Source organism: Chelonoidis abingdonii, chromosome 3 (assembly GCF_003597395.2).
Source record: "Chelonoidis abingdonii isolate Lonesome George chromosome 3, CheloAbing_2.0, whole genome shotgun sequence".
Classification (NCBI taxonomy): Eukaryota; Metazoa; Chordata; order Testudines; family Testudinidae; genus Chelonoidis; species Chelonoidis abingdonii.
Window position 1 is genome coordinate 2,907,695 of NC_133771.1, and position 23,502 is coordinate 2,931,196.

Consider the following 23,502-nt stretch of genomic DNA (forward strand, 5'->3'; position numbering starts at 1 on the left):
TGGTCTGGTCAGCTGTGGAGACCCCTGGAGTGGTGCCTTCATGGTGGTGCACATAGGTCCCTGCCGACCCCCTCCTGCTCAGTTCCTTCTTACCGCCAGTGACAGTCATTCGAGAAGCTCAGTCTCTTGCATTCCCAAGTGCCTACCTAGTGGTTCCCTTTTCTTAGTTGTAAATAGTTATTAGTTTGTTATATAGTATTTTGTAGTTAGTTGAGCTTACTTTGGGGGGCTTTCCTCCCGCCCTAGTTTCCCCAGGCACTGGGGCAGGCCTCGGTCACAGGGGTTTAAGATGTGCGAGAGGTGTGCAAAACCTTTGCCGACAGGTGATCCACATGCTGCTCATCTCAAGTGCTTAGGAGAAGGCGATCAGATAGACAAGTGCCCATTTTGCAGGAGGTTTAGACCCAGGACTAAGAGAGAGTGGGACTCCACCTGATGGAGTCGGCCTTCCACCCCCAGGCAGCACCAGAGATGGCACCAGCATCATCGGCGTGCAGCGTCCCAGCACCGAAAAAGAACTCCTCAAAGGAGCACTGGTGCCGCTCCCTGGCTCATAAGGTTAGTGTTACCAGGTGGCACTGCTCACAGTCCCCAGTTCCACATAAGAAGTCACGGGATGCTAAGAAGCTTGACCTTTTTGGCTGAAAGGTCTACTCAACCGGGGGGCTCTAGTTTCAAGTGCCAACCAGCCAGTGGTACTCAGCTGCTATGCTTTCAATTCTTGGAGCTCGTTGGCAAAATTCCAGGAGTTGCTCCCAGCTGACTTGTGCAGGGAATTTAGCGCACTCGTTGAGGAGGACAGAGTGGTCTCGAGAACCTCTCTCCAGGTCGCGTGAAACACGGGGGACTCGGACCACGGCCACTGCTATTACAATGAGGTGCAGTGCATGGCTGCAGGTGTTGGGGATACTCCCCTTTGACTGTGCAGGCTTGTTTGCCCAAAATATAGACTCTTGCCTGCACAGCCTTAAGGACTCGCAGGCGACTTTGAAGTCTTTGGGGATCCACACCCCTGCACCCCAAAGAAAGCCTTTTAAGCCTCAGCCCCATCCCATTTCTGCTCTGGGCCTCTCAGGTGAGACTTGTCCAGGAGACAGGGCAGAAATAATAAGAAGCACTCGCCACAGTCCTCCTCAGGCCAAGGCCAGGGTTTGGCCAAAGAGCCCCCAGGCCTGAAGCCAAATTTTTGAAGATGTGCCCGAGGACAGAGCATCAGTATTGAACTTGGATCCTCAACTCTCCTGCTTCTACTATGCTTGGTCCCAGATCACATCAGATTGCTGGGCTGTGAGCATGGTAGAGATGGGATATCCTATCCAATTCTGTTCCCTACTGCCCTCCCACACCCCTTCCCCCTTCAGGGACCCTTCTCACGAACAACTCCTTTTGCAGGAGGTGATATATTTGATATATGGAGATATACCTATCTCTCAGAACTGAAAAGTCACTGAGTCCTGCCCCCTGCATTCACTAGCAGGACCAAGTACTGATTTTTGCCCCAGATCTCTAAGTGGCCCCCTCGAAGGATTAAACTCACAACCCTGGGTTTAGCAGGTCAATGCTCAAACCACTGAGCTATCCCTCCCCCCAATTGCTCCTCGTTCTAGGGGCAATAGAGGATGTTCCTCAGGAGTTCAGGGACAAGGGGTTCTACTCCCGCTATTTCCTCATCCCCCTAAGAAGATAAGAATGGCCATACTGGGTCAGACCAAAGGTCCATCCAGCCCAGTATCCTGTCTACCGACAGTGGCCAATGCTAGGAAGTGAACCTAACAGGTAATGATCAAGTGATCTCTCTCCTGCCAACCATCTCCACCCTCTGACAGAAGGAGGCTAGGGACCCATTCCAAGGGTGAGCTCCGGCCTATCCTGATCTGCGAGACCTCACCACATTCATAAGGAAAGTAAAGTTTCACATGATCTCTCTGGCCTTCATCATTCCTCCCCTGGATCTGGGGGCCTGGCACGCTGCCCTCGACTTGAAAGATGCTTACTTCCATATATCCATTATCCCGGCCCACAGACGTTTTCTTCACTTTGTGGTCAGCAGTCAGCATTACCAGTTCAGGGTGCTCCCGTTTGGCCTCTTGGCGGCCCCATGGGTATTCACTAAATGTATAGTGGTCGTGGCAGCCTTCCTCCGCAAATGTCAGGTGCAAGCGTTTCCGTACCTGGATGACTGGCTCATCAAGAAGCTTGCGAACAGGGGCTGCTAACAGGGAGCTTTGCAAGGGAGTTCTCCAGGTGAAGGAGGAGCAAATACACCATCTGTGGGGTAAGTGACTGTCTGCAGTGTGTGTGTGTTTGTATTTGGGGGTTACTTGCTGTATGCTGAGCTTGTGTTTGCCAGTCTGTTTGTTTGGTTGTTTGTTTGAAGGACTGTGTGCTGTGGCTGGCAGCTGGAGGCTGTGAGCTTCAAAGGAAGGTTTGAAAGCTCGAAGCCTCTGGTAATTGGCTGAGCCTTAATCAGTGGGCGAGGCATTAACTCAGGCCAGGGCTTTATAAAGCCGCGCACAAGTGACCAGGGAGCTCGTGAACAGGGGCTGCTAACAGGGAGTTTTGCAAGGGAAGGGGGGTCCTTTGTCGGTCCTACCTGTTCCCCAGTAGTCCCCTTAAAACCTATAATCCAAACCATATTCCAAAACCCCTTTCTTTAAACCACCCTTTCATTAACTAGGAGACAATGCAGGCAGAAGCCCAGCAGCAGAGTGGGGGCTAGCCAGTTTATTGCGCTGAGTGTCGCATGTTATATTCCCTGCCCTGTGGGCAGGTGGCGTAGCAATTGGCTCGGTTCGTCTGTGGATCGGTCTGCAAGAGCTCTGGCGCCTCAGAGGACCAACGTCATGAATTTGGAAGGCAGGGGTGGCGGAACTGGAAGGCTAAGGAGAGCCGAGAGGTATGTTGAAGGGCTTATCGGGACACTGTAGAGGAATTGTTCCCAACCTCACTAGACAGCCTCTGTGCTGGCTGAGAGGAAGAAGGCCCGGGAAGCAGAGCACTCAATGGGAGCGGAGCGAACCTTCCCATAGTTGGGACCCTCCTTCCAAATGGGTGGGGTTGCCCTCGCACTGAGGTTACCTCTCCGGGAGGGAACCCAGTTTTAGGAAAGCAGTAGTTAGTAATGGTGAGATTCGATCATTAGAAACATAGATAGTTGGGTTTGTTTGATGACCCAGAGACCGTTATGGTGACTTGCCTGCGTGGGCGAAGGGTTGCGGACTCTGTGAGGCATCATAGGACCAGACTTATGTGTAGTGCTGGGGAGGAGCTGTGTCGTGTGTACAGTAGTACAATGACATCGGGAAGTGGAGAGATGACTGGAAGCCAAATTTAGGGCTGCTAGGGAAGAGGCTGAATCCAGGACTCTTGGGGGTTTGTTTTGGGGGCAATTTTCAGATTGCTCAGTTCCACACGCAGGGCCAGGTAGCCGGCAGAGCTCAGAGTCTCAATGCGTTGGATGAGGCGATGGTTGTAGAGAGGAGGTTTACGTTCTTAGAACTGGGGAAACTTTTGGGATTGGGGGGACCTGATACGGTGAAAGATGGGCTCCACCTTAAACCAAAGTGAACCAGACTGCTGCACTAACATTAAGGTTTTAGTACAGCAATTTTTTAAACTAGGAGATGGGGGAACGCCGGACTGCTGCCGGGGAGCATGATGGATCGGACACAATTCTCTTAGGGAACAGTCTGATTACAGGAATCTCAGGTTATAGTTCAGAACAGAGGCGGAAGAGAATATGTAGGCCAGATCAGATTTGATAACGTCACATGAAAAAAAGAATCTGGCACATCAGAAAAGGCAGAAAAACAGGCAAAGTTTATGCTTGTACACAGAATGCATAGAAGTTAAAATAAGGCTGGGCTGACTAGAGTGCCTTGTGTAAAGGAGGCTATTGATTGTAACAGGATCACAGGAAAACCTGGTGGACTGAACAATCAATGGGACCCAATCATTTCTGGGGTTACACAAAATATCATTGGAAGGAACAGACCAGGTCGTTGCAGGGGGGAACGTGGCGCTATAGTAAAGAAATGTGATTCAATGAAGTACAAAATCGTAAGCAGTCACATATTCTATAGACGCTGTGGATAGAATTTCATGCTCCTAATAGAATATAACATTAGGGATCTATATCGACCACCGACCAGGACTATAAAGAGTTGATTGATTGAAATGTACGGAGACTTAGAGAGGCTATCAAAATGAAGAATCCCATAATAGTGGGGGGATTTCAATTATGATCCCCATATGACTGGACATTTCACTTCAAGCGAAATGCGAGATAAAATTTTTCGACTTTTAAATGACTGCTTCATGGAGCATGGTACCGGGAACCCACAAGGGAGAGCAACTCTAGATTTAATCCTGAGGTGTGAGCGCGGCAGCTGTCCAGGAGGTAAACTATAAGCAGGCCCACTTGGACATATGACCATATCCAATACATTCAACATTCACTGTGGGTGAGAAGAACACTCAACGCCCAAACACTGTGGCATTCTAATTCAAAAGGGGGACTATGCAAAAAGAGGGGGTTAGTTAATAAAGTAACGTACAGTGACTAATGAAAGTGAATCCCTGCAAGTTGCATGGGCCTTTTTTAAAGACACCATAATACGGCCAACTTCAATGTATACCCCAAATTAAGAAACCAGAAACGGACTAAAAGAGGGCCCACCGTTGGCCTTACAACTGTAAAGAAGCAAGAGAGAGATAAAAAGACTTTCCTTAAAAACTGGAAGTCAAATCCTTGTGAGGGCAAATAGAAAGGAGCCTAACACACTGCCAGCTTAAGTGCAAGAGTGTAATGAGCAAAGCCAAAGAGAGTTTGCAAGAACGGCTTAGCCAAAACTCCAAAGTGATAAACAAAAATGTTATAGTACATCAGAAGCCAGGAGCCTGCTAAAACAACGTGGGGTCCCTTGTCGATCGAGATACAAAGGGCACGTAAACGATAAAGTCATTGCAGGAAAACTAAATGGATTCTTTGCTTCGTCTTCACGGCTGAGGATGTTAGGGAGGATTCACACAAACCGGAGCTTGGCTTTTTAGGTGGACAAAATCTGAGGGAACTATCACCAGGCTTGAGTGTCACTAACAGGAGGTTTTGGGAATTAATTGATAAACTCAACATTAACAAGTCACCGAGGACCATGGCATTTCACCCAAGAGTTCTGAAAGAACTCAAATGTGAAGTTGCGAACTATTAACTAAGATTATGTACTGTCCTTAATCAGCTCAGTACCAGTGACTGGAAGTAGCTAGTAACGCCAAATTTAAAAAGGGCTCTAGAGGTGATCCCGGCAATCAGGACGGTAAGTCTAACGTCAAGTTACCAGGCAATTAGTCGAAACAAATAGTTAAAATAAAATTGTCAGACCACATAGAAAATTAACTGTTGAGCAATAGTCAACATGGTTTCTGTAAAGGGAAAGTCGGTTCTTACTAATCTTTACGAGTTCTTTGATAGGGTCAACAACGGTGGACCAAAGGGGACCATGTGGACATAGTATACTTAGATTTCCAGAAAGCCTTTGACCAAGTCCCTCACAAAGGGCTGTTAACATAAATTTAAGCGTGCTCATGGGATAAAAGGGAAGGTTCCTTTCATGGATGAGAACTGGTTAGAAGACACGGGAAAAGGGTTAGGAATTAACTGCGTAAATGCTCAGAATCGGAGAGGGGTAACTACTGGTTTTCCCCACGGGGTCAGTCCTAGGACCAATCCTATTCAATTTATTCATAATGATCTGGAGAAAGGGGTTAAACAGTGAGGTGGCAAAGTTTGCAGATGTGACTCAAAATACTCAAGATAGTTAAGACAAAGCAGATTGTGGAAGACTTCAAAAAGATCTCACAAAACTTAAGTGATTGGCAGACCCCCAATGGCAAAAAATGCAATTTAATGTGGGATACATGGAGTAATGCACATTGGAAAAAATAACCCCAAACTATTAACATACAATAGATGGGGCTAATTTAGCTACACAATTCAGGAAAAAGATCTTGGTCATGTGGACAGTTCTCTGGAAGATGTCCACGCAGGTGCGCCAGACGGCGGTCAAAAAGCAAACAGGATGTTAGGACTCATAAAAAGGAGATAGAGAGTAAGACAGAGCAATCGTATTGCCCTTATATATACATGGTACGCCACTTTGGAATATTGTTACAGATGTGGTCTTCTCACCTCAAAAAATATTTCTAGCCTACGAAAAGGTTCAGAAAGGGAACTAAATGATTGGGTGGGGAGAGGGTCCCATATGAGCAAAGATTAGAGGCTAGGCCTCTTCGCTTGGAAAGAGGAGTTAAGGGGGGATATGATAGAGGTCTATAACTCATGAGCGATGTGGAGGAAATTGATAAAGAAAAAGTATTTACTTATTCCCAATAATAATGGAATAAGGTCACCAAATGAAATTAAAAGGTGCAGGTTAAAACAATTTAAAAGGAAGCAGTTCTTCTTCCACGCAGCGCAACAGTCAAACTTGTGGAACTTTCCTTCTGAGGGGTTGTGAAGGCTGGACGCTATAACATGGTCAAAAGGGAACTGGATCAATTATGGTGGCTAAGTCCATAAATGGCTATTAGCCAGAGAGGGTTAAAGAATGGTGTCCCTAGCCTCTGTTCATCAGAGGATGGAGATGGATGGCAGGAGAGAGATCACTTGATCATTGCCTGTTAGGTTCACTCCCTCTGGGGCACCTGGCATTGGCCATTGTCGGCAGACAGATACTGGGCTAAATGGACCTTTGGTCTGACCCAGTACGGCCGTTTTTATGTAAGGCTGAGTCGCAAGCACAGGCTGCAGAGCATTTGTCGCTGGCTTGGGCCACACTCCACACGCTGGCCTCATATTAATGTGCCCAAATCCACACTGACCCCAACACAGAGAACAGACTTCATAGGAGCTCTCTTGGACTCCACACAGGCCAGGGCATTCCTGCTGGACATGTGCTTCCAAGCACGCAGGGACATTCTCAAAAACCTTCGCTGATTCCCCACAACCACGGCCAGAAATTGCATGAAACTGTTGGGGCATATGACAGCCTGCACATATATGGTCCAGCATGCCAGGTTATGCCTTCGGCCCCTTCAGGGGCGTGCTTAGTGTGGATGCACAGGCCGGGCAGGGACCCACTGGACACGATAGTGGTCTGTGCGGAAGTACACTTTGCCAAACCCCAACCTACGCTATCCCTAGTCACTGACACCTTGGTGCTTGGCTGGGGAGTGCACCTGGGCAATATCAGAAGCTAATACCTATGGTCCCACGCAGAACTATCGCTGCACATCAATGTAAGGGAGCTGAGGACGGTTCGTCTAGCATGCCAAGCGGTCCAGGCCTGCCTTCAGGGCACATGTGTGTTGGTGATGGACAACACTGCAGCGATGTTCTATATAAACAAACAAGGTGGTGCTCGCTCCTCTCTCATGTGCGAAGAAGCCCTCGAGCTGCGGGACTTTTGCATCGCCCACTCGATACACCTAGAGGCGCTGTACCTTCCAGGAGTGCAAAACGAGCTAGCCGACCGCCTCGACTCAATTTTCCAGAGGTGGGCCTCTCCCCACATAGACCTGTTCACAACGTGGAGCAACAGAAAGTGCGAGCAGTTCTGCTCTTTCCTGAACCACAGCCCAGGCTCCACTGCAGACGCCTTTCACCTTTCATGGACATGTCACCTGCTTTACGGGTTCTCGCCCTTCCCTCTTACACACAGAGTCCTCCTCAAGGTTCACTGAGACCTGAGCCTCATAACGTCAGCGTGGCCTTGCCAGCAGAGGTTCACCACGCTGTTGAACCTCTCAGTAGACAGGCCAGTAGCCCTTCCTGTGTGCCCAACCCTAACCACCCAGGACCACGGCTGTCTGCAACATCACAACGTGGAGTCCCTCCACCTCAAGGCATGGAAACTCCATGGCTGAACCTTCTTGAGCTTCAGTGTTCAAACCCAGTGAGGGAGGTCCTGCTGGGAAGTAGGAAACCCTCCACTCATGCCACATACCTGGCAAAGTGGAAGTACTTTTCCATTTGGTATCTGCAGCGGGGCACCAAACTGCAGCTAGCGCCAATTCCCCTTATTTCGGACTACCTGTTATATCTCCAGCAGCAGGGGTTGGCAAGCTCATCTCTCAAGGTACACCTGGCTGCCATTTCGGCCTTCCACCTGGGGGCAGCGGGTAGCTGAGTCTTTGGCAATCCCATGGAGGGACAGTTTCTCAAGGGCTTGGACAGACTTCATCCCCAGATACGACAGCCCATTCCCCAGTGGGACCTCAACCTGGTCCTGCCCACGCTCATGGTGATGTGCCCTCTGTCCTACCTTTCTCCTGGAAGGTGACCTTAACCTCAGCCAGAAGAGTATCTGAGCTCAGAGCGCTGACTTCAGAGCCCCTCTATATGGTCTTTTATAAAGACAAGGTGCAGCTACGCCCTCACCCCACGGTGCTACCAAAGGTAGTCTCCCAGTTTCACGTGAACCAAGACATATTTTTACCTGTGTTCTTCCCTAAGCCACATGCCAGTTACAGGAAGTGGATGTTCCATTCCCTGGACATCAGGTGTGCCCTAGCATTCTACACTGAGCGCACAAAGCCATTTTGTAAGTCACCACAGCTCTTTACTGCAATCGCAGAAAGGATGAAGGGGCTTCTGATCTCGTCCCAGCGCATTTCATCATGGATCACATCCTATATCAGGACGTGCTTCGACCTGACTAAAATTCTAGCCCTTCTGCTTACAGTGCACTCCACAAGAGCGCAGATGTCATCTGTAGCATTCCTGGTGCAGGTCCCTATCCAGGCTATATGCAAGGCAGCAACGTGGTCCTCTATCCGCACCTTCATGTCACACTACGCCATTACCCAGTAGGCGAGGGACGACGCAGCCTCTGGCAGGGCAGTCCTGCACTTAGCAACCAGGTGAACTCTGACCCCTCCCCCAGGGAAACTGCTTGGAAGTCACCTATTGGAATGCACATGAGCAATCCTTCGAAAAAGCAAAAACAGTTACCTACCTCTTGTAACTGTTGTTCTTCAAGATGTGTTGCTCATATCCATTCCAACTCCTGCCCGCCTCCCCTCTGCTGCAGTATTCTGGCAAGAAGGAAGGAACTGAGATAGCAGCTGGTTGGCAGGGTACTATATACATCACCATGAAGGCGCCACTCCAGGGGTCTCCACAGCTGACCCAACTAGGGGAAAAACCCGCTAGGGGAAAAACCTTCCAACAATCATGCACGCGGTGCGTGCACACCTATTGGAAAGGACATGAGCAATACATCTCAAAGAACAACAGTTACAAGAGATAGGTAACTATTTTTAATGAAATGACCAGTCAAGCACACACCTCATTTGGAACCGGAAGTATACAATCAAGCAGCAGCAGAGGTGAGGAAGCAAATATGGCACAGTATTGTTTTAAACATAAACTACTAAAAAAAGGGAAAGTTTAAAACAAAAGATTTGACATGGTAACTGTTTCTGTGCTTTTGTCATTTAAATTAAGATGGTTAAAAGCAGCATTTTTCTTCTGCATATTAAAGTTTTCCCTGACCTCCTCCTGTTCAGTGTTTGGGGCCTCTGTGGGGACCATAGCCAAGGTGACAGTAGCCTGGCCTTGCAATGAGTCGTGTCTCAGCAGTGACCTGGGCCGGCTGTGAGGCTTGCACCAAGGTCACCTCAGAACCATGGGGCATAGGCCGATCCTTGGCTGTCTGGGGTGGTTGGTACTCCGAGCCCACCGAACAGGAGCCCTCTGTCGCTTGTCAAATATATGCCTGCTGCGATGGGAATAGTACGAGTCACTATCTGAGTCTGAAGACATGGATCTCAATGAGATGACCAAGGTGGTGCCATGTCGTACTGCGCTGGGCACCTTTGCTGAGTTGATGATGCAGGGGACAAGCGTTACATCTCTGGTGGCTTCAAAAGTGTCTGGGGGGAGGGTAACTCCAACTCCTCCACCTGGCACTGACCATCCCAGGAGTTGCTGTGCACCAGACTCGACGGTCCCCCCTAAGGAACCAAAGTCAATGGCGCTGATTCTTGCTGCCTGGATGCTGAGAGTTCCTCCATGGGATGCCCCAGTACCACGTCTGCAAGTCCTGCTGTTTTCTGCACCAGGGAGTGCCCTGTTGGCTCTTCTATGCTGCTCGTACAGCACCGGTGAATGTGAGTGGTGCTGGGCTGTCTGTGCATCCTGCGGTGCCGGAGAGCACTGGTGCCGAGGGTGTCTTAGACTAGAGTCTTTCCTTGGCACCACGTCACGTACTAATGTCAGGGCACTCCGTACGGAAGCACTCGGTGTGGGGTCCTGGCAGGCCGCAGCAGACTGGGGACGAAGGGCGGATTCCATGAGCAACTGCTTCAGTTGGACATCTCACTCCTTTTTAGTTCGGGGGCAGAAAGCCCAGCAGATCTTGCACCTTTCTGTCTGGTGCGCCTGTGTCACAGAGTTCCTGGGCGATGCCCTGGAACAGCTCCCTACGAAGCCAGTCAAGACTCTGGTGAAGTCTCCTCTCTGTGAGCAGACTGGCTTCTGGGCCAGAAGCTCACATGACTTCCACCTTCCTGGGTCTGACCTTTGTAACATTCAGCATCCTCTGCCCCTCTGTGTGCTTCCCACAGCGAGTCCACCCAGGCGGCATCCTGGGGAAGCCAAAGGGTCCTGCACGCACCCCAACTTCGCAGTCAGACCTGATTCTTAGCCAGCCAGTAAAACAGAGGTTTATTAGATAACAGGAATATGGTCTAACACAGCTTGTAGCTACAGAGAACAGGACCCCTCAGCCGGGTCCATTTTGGGGGGCAGTGAGCCAGACACCCATGTCTGCATTCACTCCTCGTCCCCAGCCAGCCCCAAACTGAAACTCTCCACCTCCTCCGCTCTGGCCTTTGTCTCCTTCCCGGGCCAGGAGGTCACCTGATCTCTTTGTTCTCCAACACCTTCCGTTGGCATCTTTGCAGAGGAGGGGCCCCGGCCATTAGTTGCCAGGAGACAGAGTGCTGGCCATTCTCTGTGCAGACAGTATCACAGGGGCCTTCTTGGGCTCTGCAATAAATACACCCTGATCCCCCCACCTAGATACCTAACAAATGCATAGGGGAAACTGAGGCACCCACATAGTATTCAGAGAAAACATTAAGAACATTCCCACTTCGTCACAGCCTCTCCTAGACATGAGTTGTGGAGGTTGCTTGTTAGCATAGGCTTGCTGCAGGTTCCACAGGGTTTAAAGCCTTGGGCTCGCTGCATGCCCCAGAGCCCAAGGGTGCGAGGGGATTGTGATTGGGGAAACCTCGCTCCCAAACCTCACTATATACAATATATACACTAACAACTAAGACAAACTACAACTAAACTAGGCTAAGCTAACTATATGAAAGAACGCTAAGGGAAGCACTTGCTAAGCAAACGACCACAGTTCCAACAACCATCATTGGCGGTAAGAAGGAACTGAGGTGGGGCCGGGTCGGCAGGGTCATATATTAAGCACTGTGAAGGTGCTATGGGAGGGGGCTCCACAGCTAACCCGACAGGAGCTGCTAAGAGAAATGTTTCCAATGACTGTGCACGCGCTGCGCACACACCTGATTGGAACTGACATGAACAAGCACTCAAAGAATTATTCTTTTATTACAGTTTTTCAGCTAGTTCTGCACTCACCTTATAGTAACTTCATCTAAACCCACATTACACTAGTTTGCCTAGGAGAATGTCACGAGGGTCAGTGTCAAAAACCTTATTAAAATTGAGATATATCATGTCTACAATTTCCCCCCATCCGTTAGACCAGGGGTACGCAACCTATGGCACGCGTGCCAAAGGCGGCACATGAGCTGATTTTCACTGGCACTCATGCTGCCTGGGTCCTGGCCACCGGTCCAGGGGGCTCTGCATTTTAATTTAATTTTAAATGAAGCTTCTTAAACATTTTAAAAGCCTTATTTACTTTACATATAACAACAATTCAGTTATATATTATAGACTTATAGAAAGAGACCTTCTAAAAACGTTAAAATGTATTACTGGCACGTGAAACCTTAAATTAGAGTGAATAAATGAAGATTCAGCACATCACTTCTGAAAGGTTGCCGACTCCTGCGTTAGACAAATAACCTTGTCAAAGAGTGAAATTAGGTCAGTTTGGCATCATTTGTTGTTGACAAACCCATGTTGGCTGTTACTTATTACCCTGTTATCCTCCGGTGCTTACAAACTGATTGTTAAATAATTTAAGTATCTTTCCAGGTATTAAAGTCAGGTTGACTGGCTATAATTCTACGAGTCCTCTTTGTTCCCCTTTTTAAAAATATGTACTATATTTGCCCTTCTCCAGTCATCTGGGACCCCACCCGTCCTCCATGAGTTTTCAAAGATATTTGCTAACGTTTCAGTGATTTCTTCATCTAGTTCCTTAAGTACCCTAAGGTGAATTTCACCAGCTCCTGCTGATTTGAATATATCTAATTTACCTAAATATTCTTTAAGCTGTTCTTAACTTATTTCAGCTTGTGTTACTCCTTTCCCCTTGTTGTTAATATTAATCGTCTTAAGCATCTGGCCACCATTATCCTTTTTTAGTGAATACTGAAGCAAAATAGGCATTCAACCTCTCGGCCTTCTTGGTGGTGTGCATTATTAGCTCTCCTTCACTAAGTAGAGGATCTACACTTTCCTGTGCCATTATCTTGCTCCTAATCTATTTATGAACCTCTTCTTATGCCTTTTACATCCCTGTCTAGGTATAACTCATTTTGTGCCATAGCCTTTCTGATTTTGTCCCTGCATGCTTGTGCTATTCTTTGGTATTCATCCTTAGCAATTTGTCCATGTTTCCACTTTTTGTAGGATTCCTTCTTGATTTTCAGGTCATTAAAGAGTTCCTGATGGAGCCATATTAGCTTCTTACTATTCTCTTTCCTTCACATAAACATAGTTAGAACATAAGAACGGCCATACTGGGTCAGACCAAAGGTCCATCAAGCCCAATATTCTGTCTTCTGATAGTGGCCAATTGCAGGTGCCCCAAAGGGAATAAACAGACGTGTTATCATCAACTTCATGCCCTGTCACCCCTTCCCAGCTTCTGGCAAAGGGAGGCTAGGGACACCATTCCTGCCCATCCTGGCTAATGGCCATGGATGGACCTATCTTCCATGAATCTATCTAGCTCCCTTTTGAACCCCGTTATAGTATTGGCCTTCACCATGCCCTCTGGCAAGCCATTCCAGAGGTTGACAGTGTGTAAATCATTTGCTGCTGATAGTTTGCTGCTGTGCTTTTAATACTGTCTCTGAGAAAATGCCAGCTCTCCAGAACTCCGTTTTCTCTTTTGCTTTCCTTCTCAGGGGATCTTTCCTACCAGATTTCTGAGTTGTTAAAGTCTGGGTTTTTTCGAAATCTACTCGTCCTTTTTCTGCTGCTCTCCTTTCTTTCCTTAGAATCATGAAATGTCTTATTTCATGACCACTTTCACCCAAATTGCCTTCAACCTCCAGACTTGCAACCAATTCTTCCACGTTGGTTGGAATCAAGTCTAAAACAGCTGTCCCCCGGTTACTCCCTCTACTTTCTGAAACAAAAAGCTGTCCCCAACACATTCCAAGAGTTTACTGGAAATTTTCTGTTTTGCTGTATTACTTTTTCAACATATGTCTGGGTAGCTATAGTCCCACATTACCACCGGGTCTTGTTTTGGATATTTCTGTTATTTGTTCTAGAAATGCTTAATCCACCTCTGCCTCCTGATTTGCTGGCCTATAGTAGACCCCTACCATGATGTCATCCCTATTGTTTTCCCCTTTTATCTTTACCTGAAAGATGTCTGATCGGCCTCTCACATCCTCCTGGACCTCAGGACAAGTATATATATTCTTAATGTATAATATCAGAGGGGTAGCCATGTTAGTCTGGATCTGTAACAGCAGCAAAGAATCCTGTGGCACCTTGTAGACTAACAGACGTTTTGGAGCATGAGCTTTTGTGGGTGAATACCCACTTCGCCGTTGCATCCGACGAAGTGGGTATTCACCCACGAAAGCTCATGCTCCAAAACATCTGTTAGTCTATAAGGTGCCACAGGATTCTTTGCTGCTTAATGTATAATGCAACACCTCTTCCCCCTTTTCCCTGCCTGTCCTTCCTGAACAAGCTATAACCCTCTATACCAATATGTAAGTCCTGAGATTTATTCCATCAAGTCTCTGTGATGCAAGTTAAATCATAATTTAGCTTATATACTAATACTTCCAGCTCTTCCTGTTACTCCTTGCAGAAGTTGTTGTCATTATTACAGGTTGCATTATGATAGCATCTAGGAGCCCTAGTCATGGACCAGAATACTACTGTGCCAGGCACTGCACACAGAACAAAAAGAAAGCCCATAGAGCTGACATCTCAGTACAAGACAAAAGACAATGGAAGGACAACAGAATTCAGGAGTGAATGGGATAACAAACATTTTTCCAAGTAAGCAGAAAGATTCCAGTTTTGGGATGGACTGTTTATAAACAAGAACGGCCTCACTAGGGCAGGAGGTCAGTCCATTAGTCTTTCATCTTTGAAAACCAGGCTCTACTCTCAGCCTCATTACAGGGAACATGACCACGGTGAACTTCTCATGCTGCTCAATGGAGATCTGTTTATAGCAGAAAGCTGCCACACAATTTGACACAACTGACAGACTGCTCAAGAGAGGCTCAGGATTGACTAGCAAGTGGTGTAGTGGGTCAGGAAGGAGGAACTTGGGCAGGGAAATGGGCCAGGAGTGAAATCCTGAACTGGAACAGTAAGCGGCTGTTGCCAAGCAAACATGAAGTTTGTTGGTACAGCAAGAAAAGAGGGTCCAGGCCTGGGAAGCAAGTGGTGCTACAGGTGAGGGCTGACAATTACTGACAGAGCTAGAAAGGTGGGCAAGAGGGAGAGAGAAGGGAAAAGCTTTGAGCCATGAAGAACATAAGGATTCCAGCCAGCCCAGGAAAGGACCTGGAGGAGAACTCTCCCAGTACAGCCAGGAGCAATCCAGTGGGCAGGTGCAGAGGAGCCAAGGGAGAGCCCACAGTAAATCAGGGGGACAGATACAGGAGCTAATATTTTGGCATCATGAATAGGTATTTTTTGGACTATGAGTAGAGCTTTGGAAAAACACCATTTTTCCTCCCCAAACCTGAGGCATGGCATGGTCAGGCTCCTGCTTGTACAATACCTGGCTCCTGTCAGCAGGAGCAGCCCTAGCCATTTTGCTGGCCAGGGCTCACAACATCCGCCAGAATGACTGAGCAACAAAAAGGCCGAACCAGCCTTAACTAATAAGTGCATTACTCTGGCTGTAGGAGAGGCACTGCACATTCTTGAAGAAGGAGGCACAAAAATGCTCTTGCATTTGTACAGCAGCTTTATCTAAATGGATCCTAATGGGCTCTAGAAACATGTTGATCACATTGTATATACCACACACGTAGGAATCACTTTGCCAACCACTGAAGTGAAGCCATTTCTAGGGAAGACCATAGCAGCTGTTTAATAGTGCACAGCAAAACTACACAACCATCTGGGTCAGGAAGCAAAGTATCATCCCTAACTGCAGAGTTTAGGGAGGAAGAAGATTCACAAACTGGAATAGGAAGAGGATACAATAGTTTAATACCACTAAATCCTTGTGAAATTAAATTTATCTGGCGTTGTCCATGACACTGGGGGAGGAGGGCAACAGGGGGACGATGACACAGTGTCTCCCCAGCTTGATGATCCAGTGAATACAGCGCACAGAGGGAAGCATGAATTTCCAACACAACTTCATAGAGCACCCTGGGTTTTTCTTGGAGAACTCTGACCCAAGTACTGATTCAGCTCAACTCCCACATCCTTTTTACAAGATCAGACAGGATCACAGTTTGAAGTGTTAGAGGTAACAGGAGAAATAGTAACCTTAACCAGTAAGTAACTAGAAACACAATACTTTGAGCAATTAAAGTATGTTTCTGATCAATTTAAAATATTACATTTTTATAATGCCACAGGGAATTACAAAGGCTGTCTTTAGCTGGATAACTGCTTCAGTGAGCTCCAAAGACAGTGGAAAAATTAATTTGGTTACTGGTGCCCCACGTGCACAGACATTACTGCCACCGAGGGAATGGGTAATACAGCACAAACAGTTCATTCTGTCCTCAGGAGTGCTCAAATAACCTCTGCTCCAGCTACCATGGTAAATCTGATTTATTCTCTTCTTTGGTATGAAATTAATATTCGTTTTCACAATCTTCAGACATGATGGCACACGTTCTTTTGGTTTTTTAAATGTAACAGTACCCAAATGCAGCACAATCTAAATATAGTACAACGTGCCCCAGAAACTGCTGATGAAACCAGCCCTTCACCTATGCAGTCATCCCTGCAATAGAAGCCAACGTAAGCCATGTGGCCACACGGACCAGGGACTTACCTCTTCTTGTTGGAGCTCAGGAGTAGGAACTCTACTGGGATTTTGTGTCTGACTTTACTTTGTTTTGGGGTATACGCAATACAAAAACAAATTAAACTAGTAGATCCACAGTTCCTGTTCAAGGAGTTGCATGGATTGCCATGAGGTTCTCTGCCTTGAAAAGTACACATTCAGAAAGCAAAGGCTGCACTTTACTCATCTGGAAAGAAAGTACAGTCAAGCTGAACTAAAAATACAATACCTCCCCTTCAAGTATGTACAGTCATAAGCTTAAAATAACTCAATTTTAACCAGCTAATGGGATCCAGATGTATGACAAAAAAACTACATTAAAGTCATCACAATATATTTTGAGAAGCAGATAAATGTGTGTCTCAGTAATCCCAGTGCTTAGCTTATTTTACAGGTATATGATTTACCATAACTAGAACTCCACAGTGAATTTATATTAAAACAAGATGAAGCTTATAATTGCCATCCACCATTTTAATAAAGATTTCTTCCACACAACTGCTCTTCACTGAAATGAAGGAAGAACTAATGCCCCAAAATACTGTCCCAATTACAGCTTTCCAGAACTCCCACTCCTGCACTTTGCCCTGGGTGAAGTTGCAGCTTTCACTGCTGTACCTAAGATTATACATTCCTAGTATCAGATTAGGTTTTTATGATACAGAAAGGGGCCTGTTCACTGCATGCGCACACACACACGCACACACACAGAAACTCAAATATATTTGGCACTGGCAGCTCTGAGGAAATCAACTCTAGCACTAAACAAGTCCAAGGCAGGTCTGCACACATTTCATGTGTCTCCACACTCCAGTAATCTCATTTCAAGGCTCTGCACTCTCTCCTCTCTCCATCTGGAATCACCTTAAAATCTCTGTGGTCACACACTCCTGCTCATAATGGATGGCTCTTCTCCCCTCCAGTCAAGGGTAGAGAAACTTACCACTGACAGGCACTATGGAAAAAGGAGGAGCACAGAGAAGTGGGGAAATTGTGTTTAAACTGATCTTTGTCCTGGGTGAAGAAATACAGAATAAAGGCAGCTCCTAATGGGCCTCACTAGAGAGCAAGGAGCTAAGGAGAGGTAGTGTTGGAACACACTTTCAAAGAAATCAGGCTGCTCAAGTTATGTGTGCATCCTACTCCATATGTAGGAGTGCCTCCATCCCAAAAACATACCCCTTCAACTGTGTTCACCTAGTCTCCTGATTAATAGACAAGGCACATGTGGAAATCTTCAGGTTAACAAGCAAACCACAGGCCTGCAGACTGACAGCTCTATTCTCAAACCGATACCATAGCCTCCAAAATCCAACATCACGACAAATGCTGATACCAGGTAAACAATTCCTCTGACTATGGGAATCTCCAAGATGGCACCACCCCAGGGCTCATCCAAATAGGCACACAATAATTCTCATTTCAGCCTAAGTATAGACACGGGGAGGGAATGTGGGGGCAGGGATTACACTTGTATCCTGATCAAACTGTCAACTATTCCAGGCTGAGAGCAGTACCTGAGCACACATTGAAGAGTAAGGCCAATCATGTCAATCCATCCCTGTGGGCTCATAGAGCCAGTAGTCTTTGAATACGCTAACAGAGAATGCCATCATACCACGGGATCAGACAACCTGTTCCCTCCAGTCATATACCAGAGCCATGAGAGAGGACAGGAGATTCTCCTATGCTTCTGCAGGGGCAAAATCATGATCATCAGAACTGTTCTTGACCGTAGGCCAATTTCTCAATCCAGACAGCATTTTGAGTCACTATACAGGGTGAAGAGAGAGAAACAATCAGAGATAAACAGATATACATACACACACACACACCTCCTTCCTTTGAAAGTTTTAAAATTTAAGCTAAAAGTACTAATTATTCCCAGATGTACCTCAAACTAGCCAGCATTAATTAGGTGATTTCATACAGGTGTCACTGCAGAGGTGGGTCTCACGGAGAAAGTTAAAGGCTAGGTAGTGGTCTGGCGGGAGGGCATTCTATGCAGCAGGAGTAGCACAGGTCATTGGTAGAAGCACCTAGGCTTTCTGCTGACAAATAATCAATACAGCCTTAGGCTAGCTGGTCTGGAACAACCTTGCCAGCTAATCTTCTCTTATGAGGCAAGATAACTAAGAAGCAGGCAAAAAGCAATCTCCAGCAACATATGATCTTGGCCAGTATCTTAGCATATGTCTAAACTGCAATGAGACACTCGTGGCTGGCCCGTGCCAGCTGACTCGGGGTAAGGGGCTGTTTAATCACACTGTAGATGTTCAGGCTCTGATTGGAGCCCTGGCTGTAGGACCTCGGATGGTGGGAGGATGCAGCCTGATCAGAATGTCTACACCTCAGTTAAATAGCCTCTTAGCCCTAGCCCCACAAACCCAATGCAGCTGGCCCTGGCCAGCCACAGGTTTTTAATTACAGTGTAGACAATACCCTTCAACGCCACTTGGACAGACTTCAACCCAGACTATGGCACAGTGATTGTAACGGTCGCAAAAGTGGTCCTTTGCCTCTTAGCCAGGACAAAAGACAAGCTTCCATGCCAATGCCATTAATACACTGCTCTTCTGTAACACCTTTCATCCAAGGATCTCAAAGCATTTCTGGGAATATCAGTTACGGAAGCCTGTAGCCTAGTCATCCTTCCTCTTCCCTGGGCAATAAGGCAGGCACTGTGATGGTTTGAAATCCTGGGGAGCGTTGACCAGTGGTCAGACCCTTTAAACTGCAGGGAGGGGGGGTTGGTAGGTGAACCCCGGCCCTCCCACTTCACTGGGATCTGGCCTAGGGCCCTGTGAGGGCTACCAAAGGTCTGACACCCAGAACCGCCTTAAGGCTGCCCTCCCTGGGTCACTTCCTACCATCCCAATATTGTCCAAAGTTCACAGTCGATAGCAAGAAGGTGAGAAGGGAGTCAAGCTATAGTGTGCACAGTTTCTATTCTCCCAGTGCCAAATGTGGTTTTGGGAAGAAGGCAGGGAGATTGATTGGTTCAGATGAAATTCTGAGACTAATTTGGGGGTGAATTCTGCATGAAGTCTTAGCAACCCCTTGTCCCAATGGAATGTTGCACAGGGAAGCTCAGCCGTAAGTGTCTGAATCTTACTCATTCTTCTGGCCAAAGTGATAGTGACTAGTAAGATCTTTTTCTGAGTGAGTTCGTGTGATGAACATTCTGTGAGAGCCTCAAATGGAGGCTCTGTGAGTCTCAGGAGGACTATACTGAGGACCCAGGCAGGGGTGGACTCTCTGACTGGTGGGTAAATACGTAGTAGCCCTTTGATACAGTGGGGTGAAGGAAAACTGAGCACAACTTCACAGTTGGGTGACAAGCTGAAATCACCGCAATGTGGACTTAAATAAAGCTGAGTGAAAGACATGTCTGACTGAGATTCATAAAATAGTCAAACATTTTTGGTATTGAGGCTTGGACCCAATCCTGACCTTTTTGGACATATAGAGAAATCACTTCTAATTGGAAGAAAATGTTCGTCTGGTACAGGTTTGCTTTATATCAGGATTTGCTGGACCTGTGAGGAGCAGTCTCTGTCTGTGGTGCTCAGCAACCCAACAGCCACATTGTCAGCTGCTGCAATGGAGTATTTAGTCATCTGTTGTGAGATTAGACCCAGGCAGTCTGGGAGCTGGACCAGAGGCTGAAAGGACATCTGTCATCAGAACTGCCTTGGCTAGTATGGAGTCATCTGAATGATCATGGCTTTACATCTTTTGATCTTGGAAATTACCCTGTGAATCAGGGGAACTGATGGAAAGGCGTACAGCAAGCCTTTATCCCACAGTAGGAGGAAGACATCTGCTAACAGCCCCTGGACTCAACCGTCCTCTGGATTGAAAGTTGACATTTTGCATTATCTCTAGTGGCAAATAAGTCAATCATCTCTTCTGATGGAGTATCCTCTTCCATGATAGATACGCGTAAGGACCATTCATTGCTCATCACTGATTGCATGCTCAGACATTTGGGGAGATTTGGACTTATCCTGCATAGCTGCAACTACTAAAGAGCCCAGGTTTGGGTGGGAATAAAAGTGCTTGAAATTTTTCAGGGCACTTGGTAGCACATATCCACTCCTTTCAATGTAGGCTCAATGGTTTCTACATGCCGAGTCTCTGTGAGCTTGCACTCTGAGATTGGTGCTGGGTATCGGCCACATGTCAAAGATGTTCCCAGAGGGGATCTAGGGCCAATAATTGGTGCGATGGTCAATGCCAGAATCTTTGCTGGTGGTGTTATCAGTGCTGGTTTTCTGAGTGTTGCTCTCACCTTGGTAGTGGGCTTAGATCCCTGTCTCTGGAGGAGCGTCGTCTCTTCTCCTCCTTCTGGGACATCTGACGAAGTGGGTATTCACCCACGAAAGCTCACGCTCCAAAACGTCTGTTAGTCTATAAGGTGCCACAGGATTCTTTGCTGTTTTTAGAGATCCAGACTAACACGGCCACCCCTCTGATACTTGTCTCCCAACTTTTACAGTTGTGTCTGGACCCTGCTTGGCCCCTTTCAGTCTTTCCCTTGGATTTACGCACCAGTTTCAGTTCCAACAATAATAGCCTGTGTCAATGGCCCTGTGCCAAGATAGTCGGTGCCAATTTTAACAACATTTTCTGTCCTGCTTTTCTGTCACTGCATGCCCCTGGGGTGTGATGTCTGCTGGAGGAAGCATTCACTGAAGATGGCTCTTTTCATTCTTCGGAGGTGTTAATCTCTTCTGGGACCAAGGTGCTGTGCATCAACTGTTTGAGCAGGAATGGTATCAGCTGCACGTTCCACGACATACGCATCCCCAAGAAGAAAGGTCCCGCACACTGCATACTTACCAGGTATATGCTTTCCCCTCAGAACACAACAGGCATTGGCTATGCCTCTCCATGAGAGGGATAAGTTCATCGCCAGTCAAGTGGGGTTTAAACCCGGATTGATAATGATAGGCACAAGGAAACTAGTCCCTCTGTAAAGAGGGGTATACTGAGGGAAGCTTTTTTCCTCTCATTTGTTTTTTGAAATAGACAATTAAAAAAAATAAACACCTAAGAATGAAGAGGCTGATGGAGGTTTCTTCACCAAAATGGTAGGGAAAAAAGAGTTTGAAGCTAAGTAAGAGCAGGTTGGACACTTGCTGCGTTCCATCTTGCTGCTATGGGCAGTAAGAGAGAACCTCAGCAGGGTTCTAGCTGCTCGGCCCTTTACACTGTCACATGGAAGCACAAGGGAGTACAGGGTGCATGTCTGGTCTCGACAGAAATGGCTATTCAAAATAATCCAACCTCGCATGCATGAGGCACATGAACAGTCACAATGGGATCCATGCTGACACATAGTCCAAGAAGAACATATAGATCCATTAGCAGAACATCAGGCCTGAGTTGGCAGCAGAGCCCTGGGAAATCAACAGCTAGAAGGAGGAGGGTGTTGAGCAAAGCTGGCATCATTAACTCAGCACTTTCCCTCTCTCACAATCCCTTCCCTGAGGAATGTGCAACTGGGGAAACCTTCAACCACAAGTTCACCTTGGGGACATACTGGAATATTAAGATTTTTCTAGCTGTGAAGTATTTGAGAAACAGAGTCTCACTCTGCTGTTTCATGTTATGAGCTAAACAACAACAACAAACCTAACCTCATGAGACTAGAGTCAAACCTTTATACCCCTTTCGTTCTAATCCAACCGACACCTCAGCACTTACACCTATTAACTTGAGCCAAGATTCCTAGGCTTTGGGCATACACGACAGAAAACATTAGTAGCAGAGAGAGGTGCCAAGTACATTGTCAACTAGTACTGTCTCCCCAAAGAGCCTGCTAGAATCCAAAGTTGTCTAGTTTCACAAGATAGCCATAGGAGAGAACAATTCCAAAGTACTGGGAAAATTCAAATAGCTGGTGCCAATGGTCTTCCTCTGAAAAAGAACACTGAATTACAAAATATAACAATAAATGATCCCTTAGTATTATACAGGGACTACCATCCCCAACAATCCTGAACACACACCTCCACTTGTTGTATCCACCAATGAAATTGCAGCCACTTCCCTCTGGGGTGAAATCCAGCAGCTTCTAACTGCATTCAAGAACATACAGAACAGCTTAGCACAGGCACTAAAGCATCCTGCAGCATCATGTTTCTTTCCCTTGGAGATCTCCTATCCAAGTACTAACCACGCTCAACCCTTTGTGAGATGACAAAATCATAGACAGAAGACATAAGGCTAATAGCATATGCCTTTTCCTTTAAAAATAATGCAGAGAATCCCAATCCCAAATGTAATTACAAACCAAACCTAAATGAATGAGCTAACAAATGACTGCATGCAGGGCCGGCTTTAGGAAGTGCGGGGCCGAATTCGAACATTTTCGGTGGGGCCCTGGCAGGGATGACTTAAAAAAAAAAATGTAAAAAAAAGCCTCTCATTTCTTTCATGTATTATTTACTTCCCATAACTATATCAATAATAAAATTATATATTATATACATTACATCATATATGCTGTTGATTGGCTACTAATGACCGCCGTTTCACATGTGTGGGTCCCCACCACTCCCTGGGGGTGTGCACTGTGTTGGTCCCAGCTGCTCCCTGCCCCCTCATTGAAGCAGGTGTGCAGGGTTACTGCCCAGGAAACTGCAGGGCAGCAGTGGACATGGGGCTGGCTGGAGGTAGGGTCTGGCTGCAGGCAGGGCAAGGGGTGTGGGGCTGGTTGGAGACAGAGGAGTGCAGGGCAGGCTGGCTTCAGGCAGGGCCACAGGGGTTTGTAGGGCTGGAGACAGAGAAGTGCAGGACTGGCTGGCTTCAGGCAATGGGGTGCAGCAGGGATTGACTGGAGACAGGGCAGGGGGTCGCGGGGTGGGCAGGGATGGTGCGGGCAGCAGTGTGTGGGGGGCTGGCTGGCTTTGGGCAGGGCTGCAGGGATATGTGGCAGGGGTTGGCTGGAGATAGGACAGGGGGTTTGGCAGGGGCTGCCTGTGGGCTCGGGGTGCAGAGCTGGCTGCAGGCAGGGGGGGCCGGACTGGTGTTGGCA

At 47.2% G+C, this 23,502-nt stretch overlaps 1 protein-coding gene across 9 annotated transcripts in view; it reads right to left on the reverse strand.

The window, feature by feature from the left end:
• The window catches only part of ASXL2 (ASXL transcriptional regulator 2), a 228,302-nt gene that overhangs the window by 57,122 nt on the left and 147,678 nt on the right, over nucleotides 1-23,502 (reverse strand). Inside the window, exons 1-2 of one of the 9 annotated variants that reach the window (XM_032762367.2) lie at nucleotides 17,975-18,229; nucleotides 16,446-16,644 (exon numbers count right to left, since the gene is read on the reverse strand). The exons of 7 other annotated variants lie outside the window; for them this stretch is intronic. Coding sequence is in view for 1 of the 2 variants with exons in the window: in XM_032762366.2 (XP_032618257.1) it covers nucleotide 1,995 (1 nt within the window). In the remaining variant the exon portion in view is untranslated. Of the gene's footprint in view, nucleotides 1-1,994; nucleotides 2,043-16,445; nucleotides 16,645-17,974; nucleotides 18,230-23,502 lie in introns of those variants that run through there. One more of the 9 variants, XM_032762366.2, reaches the window with a different exon arrangement.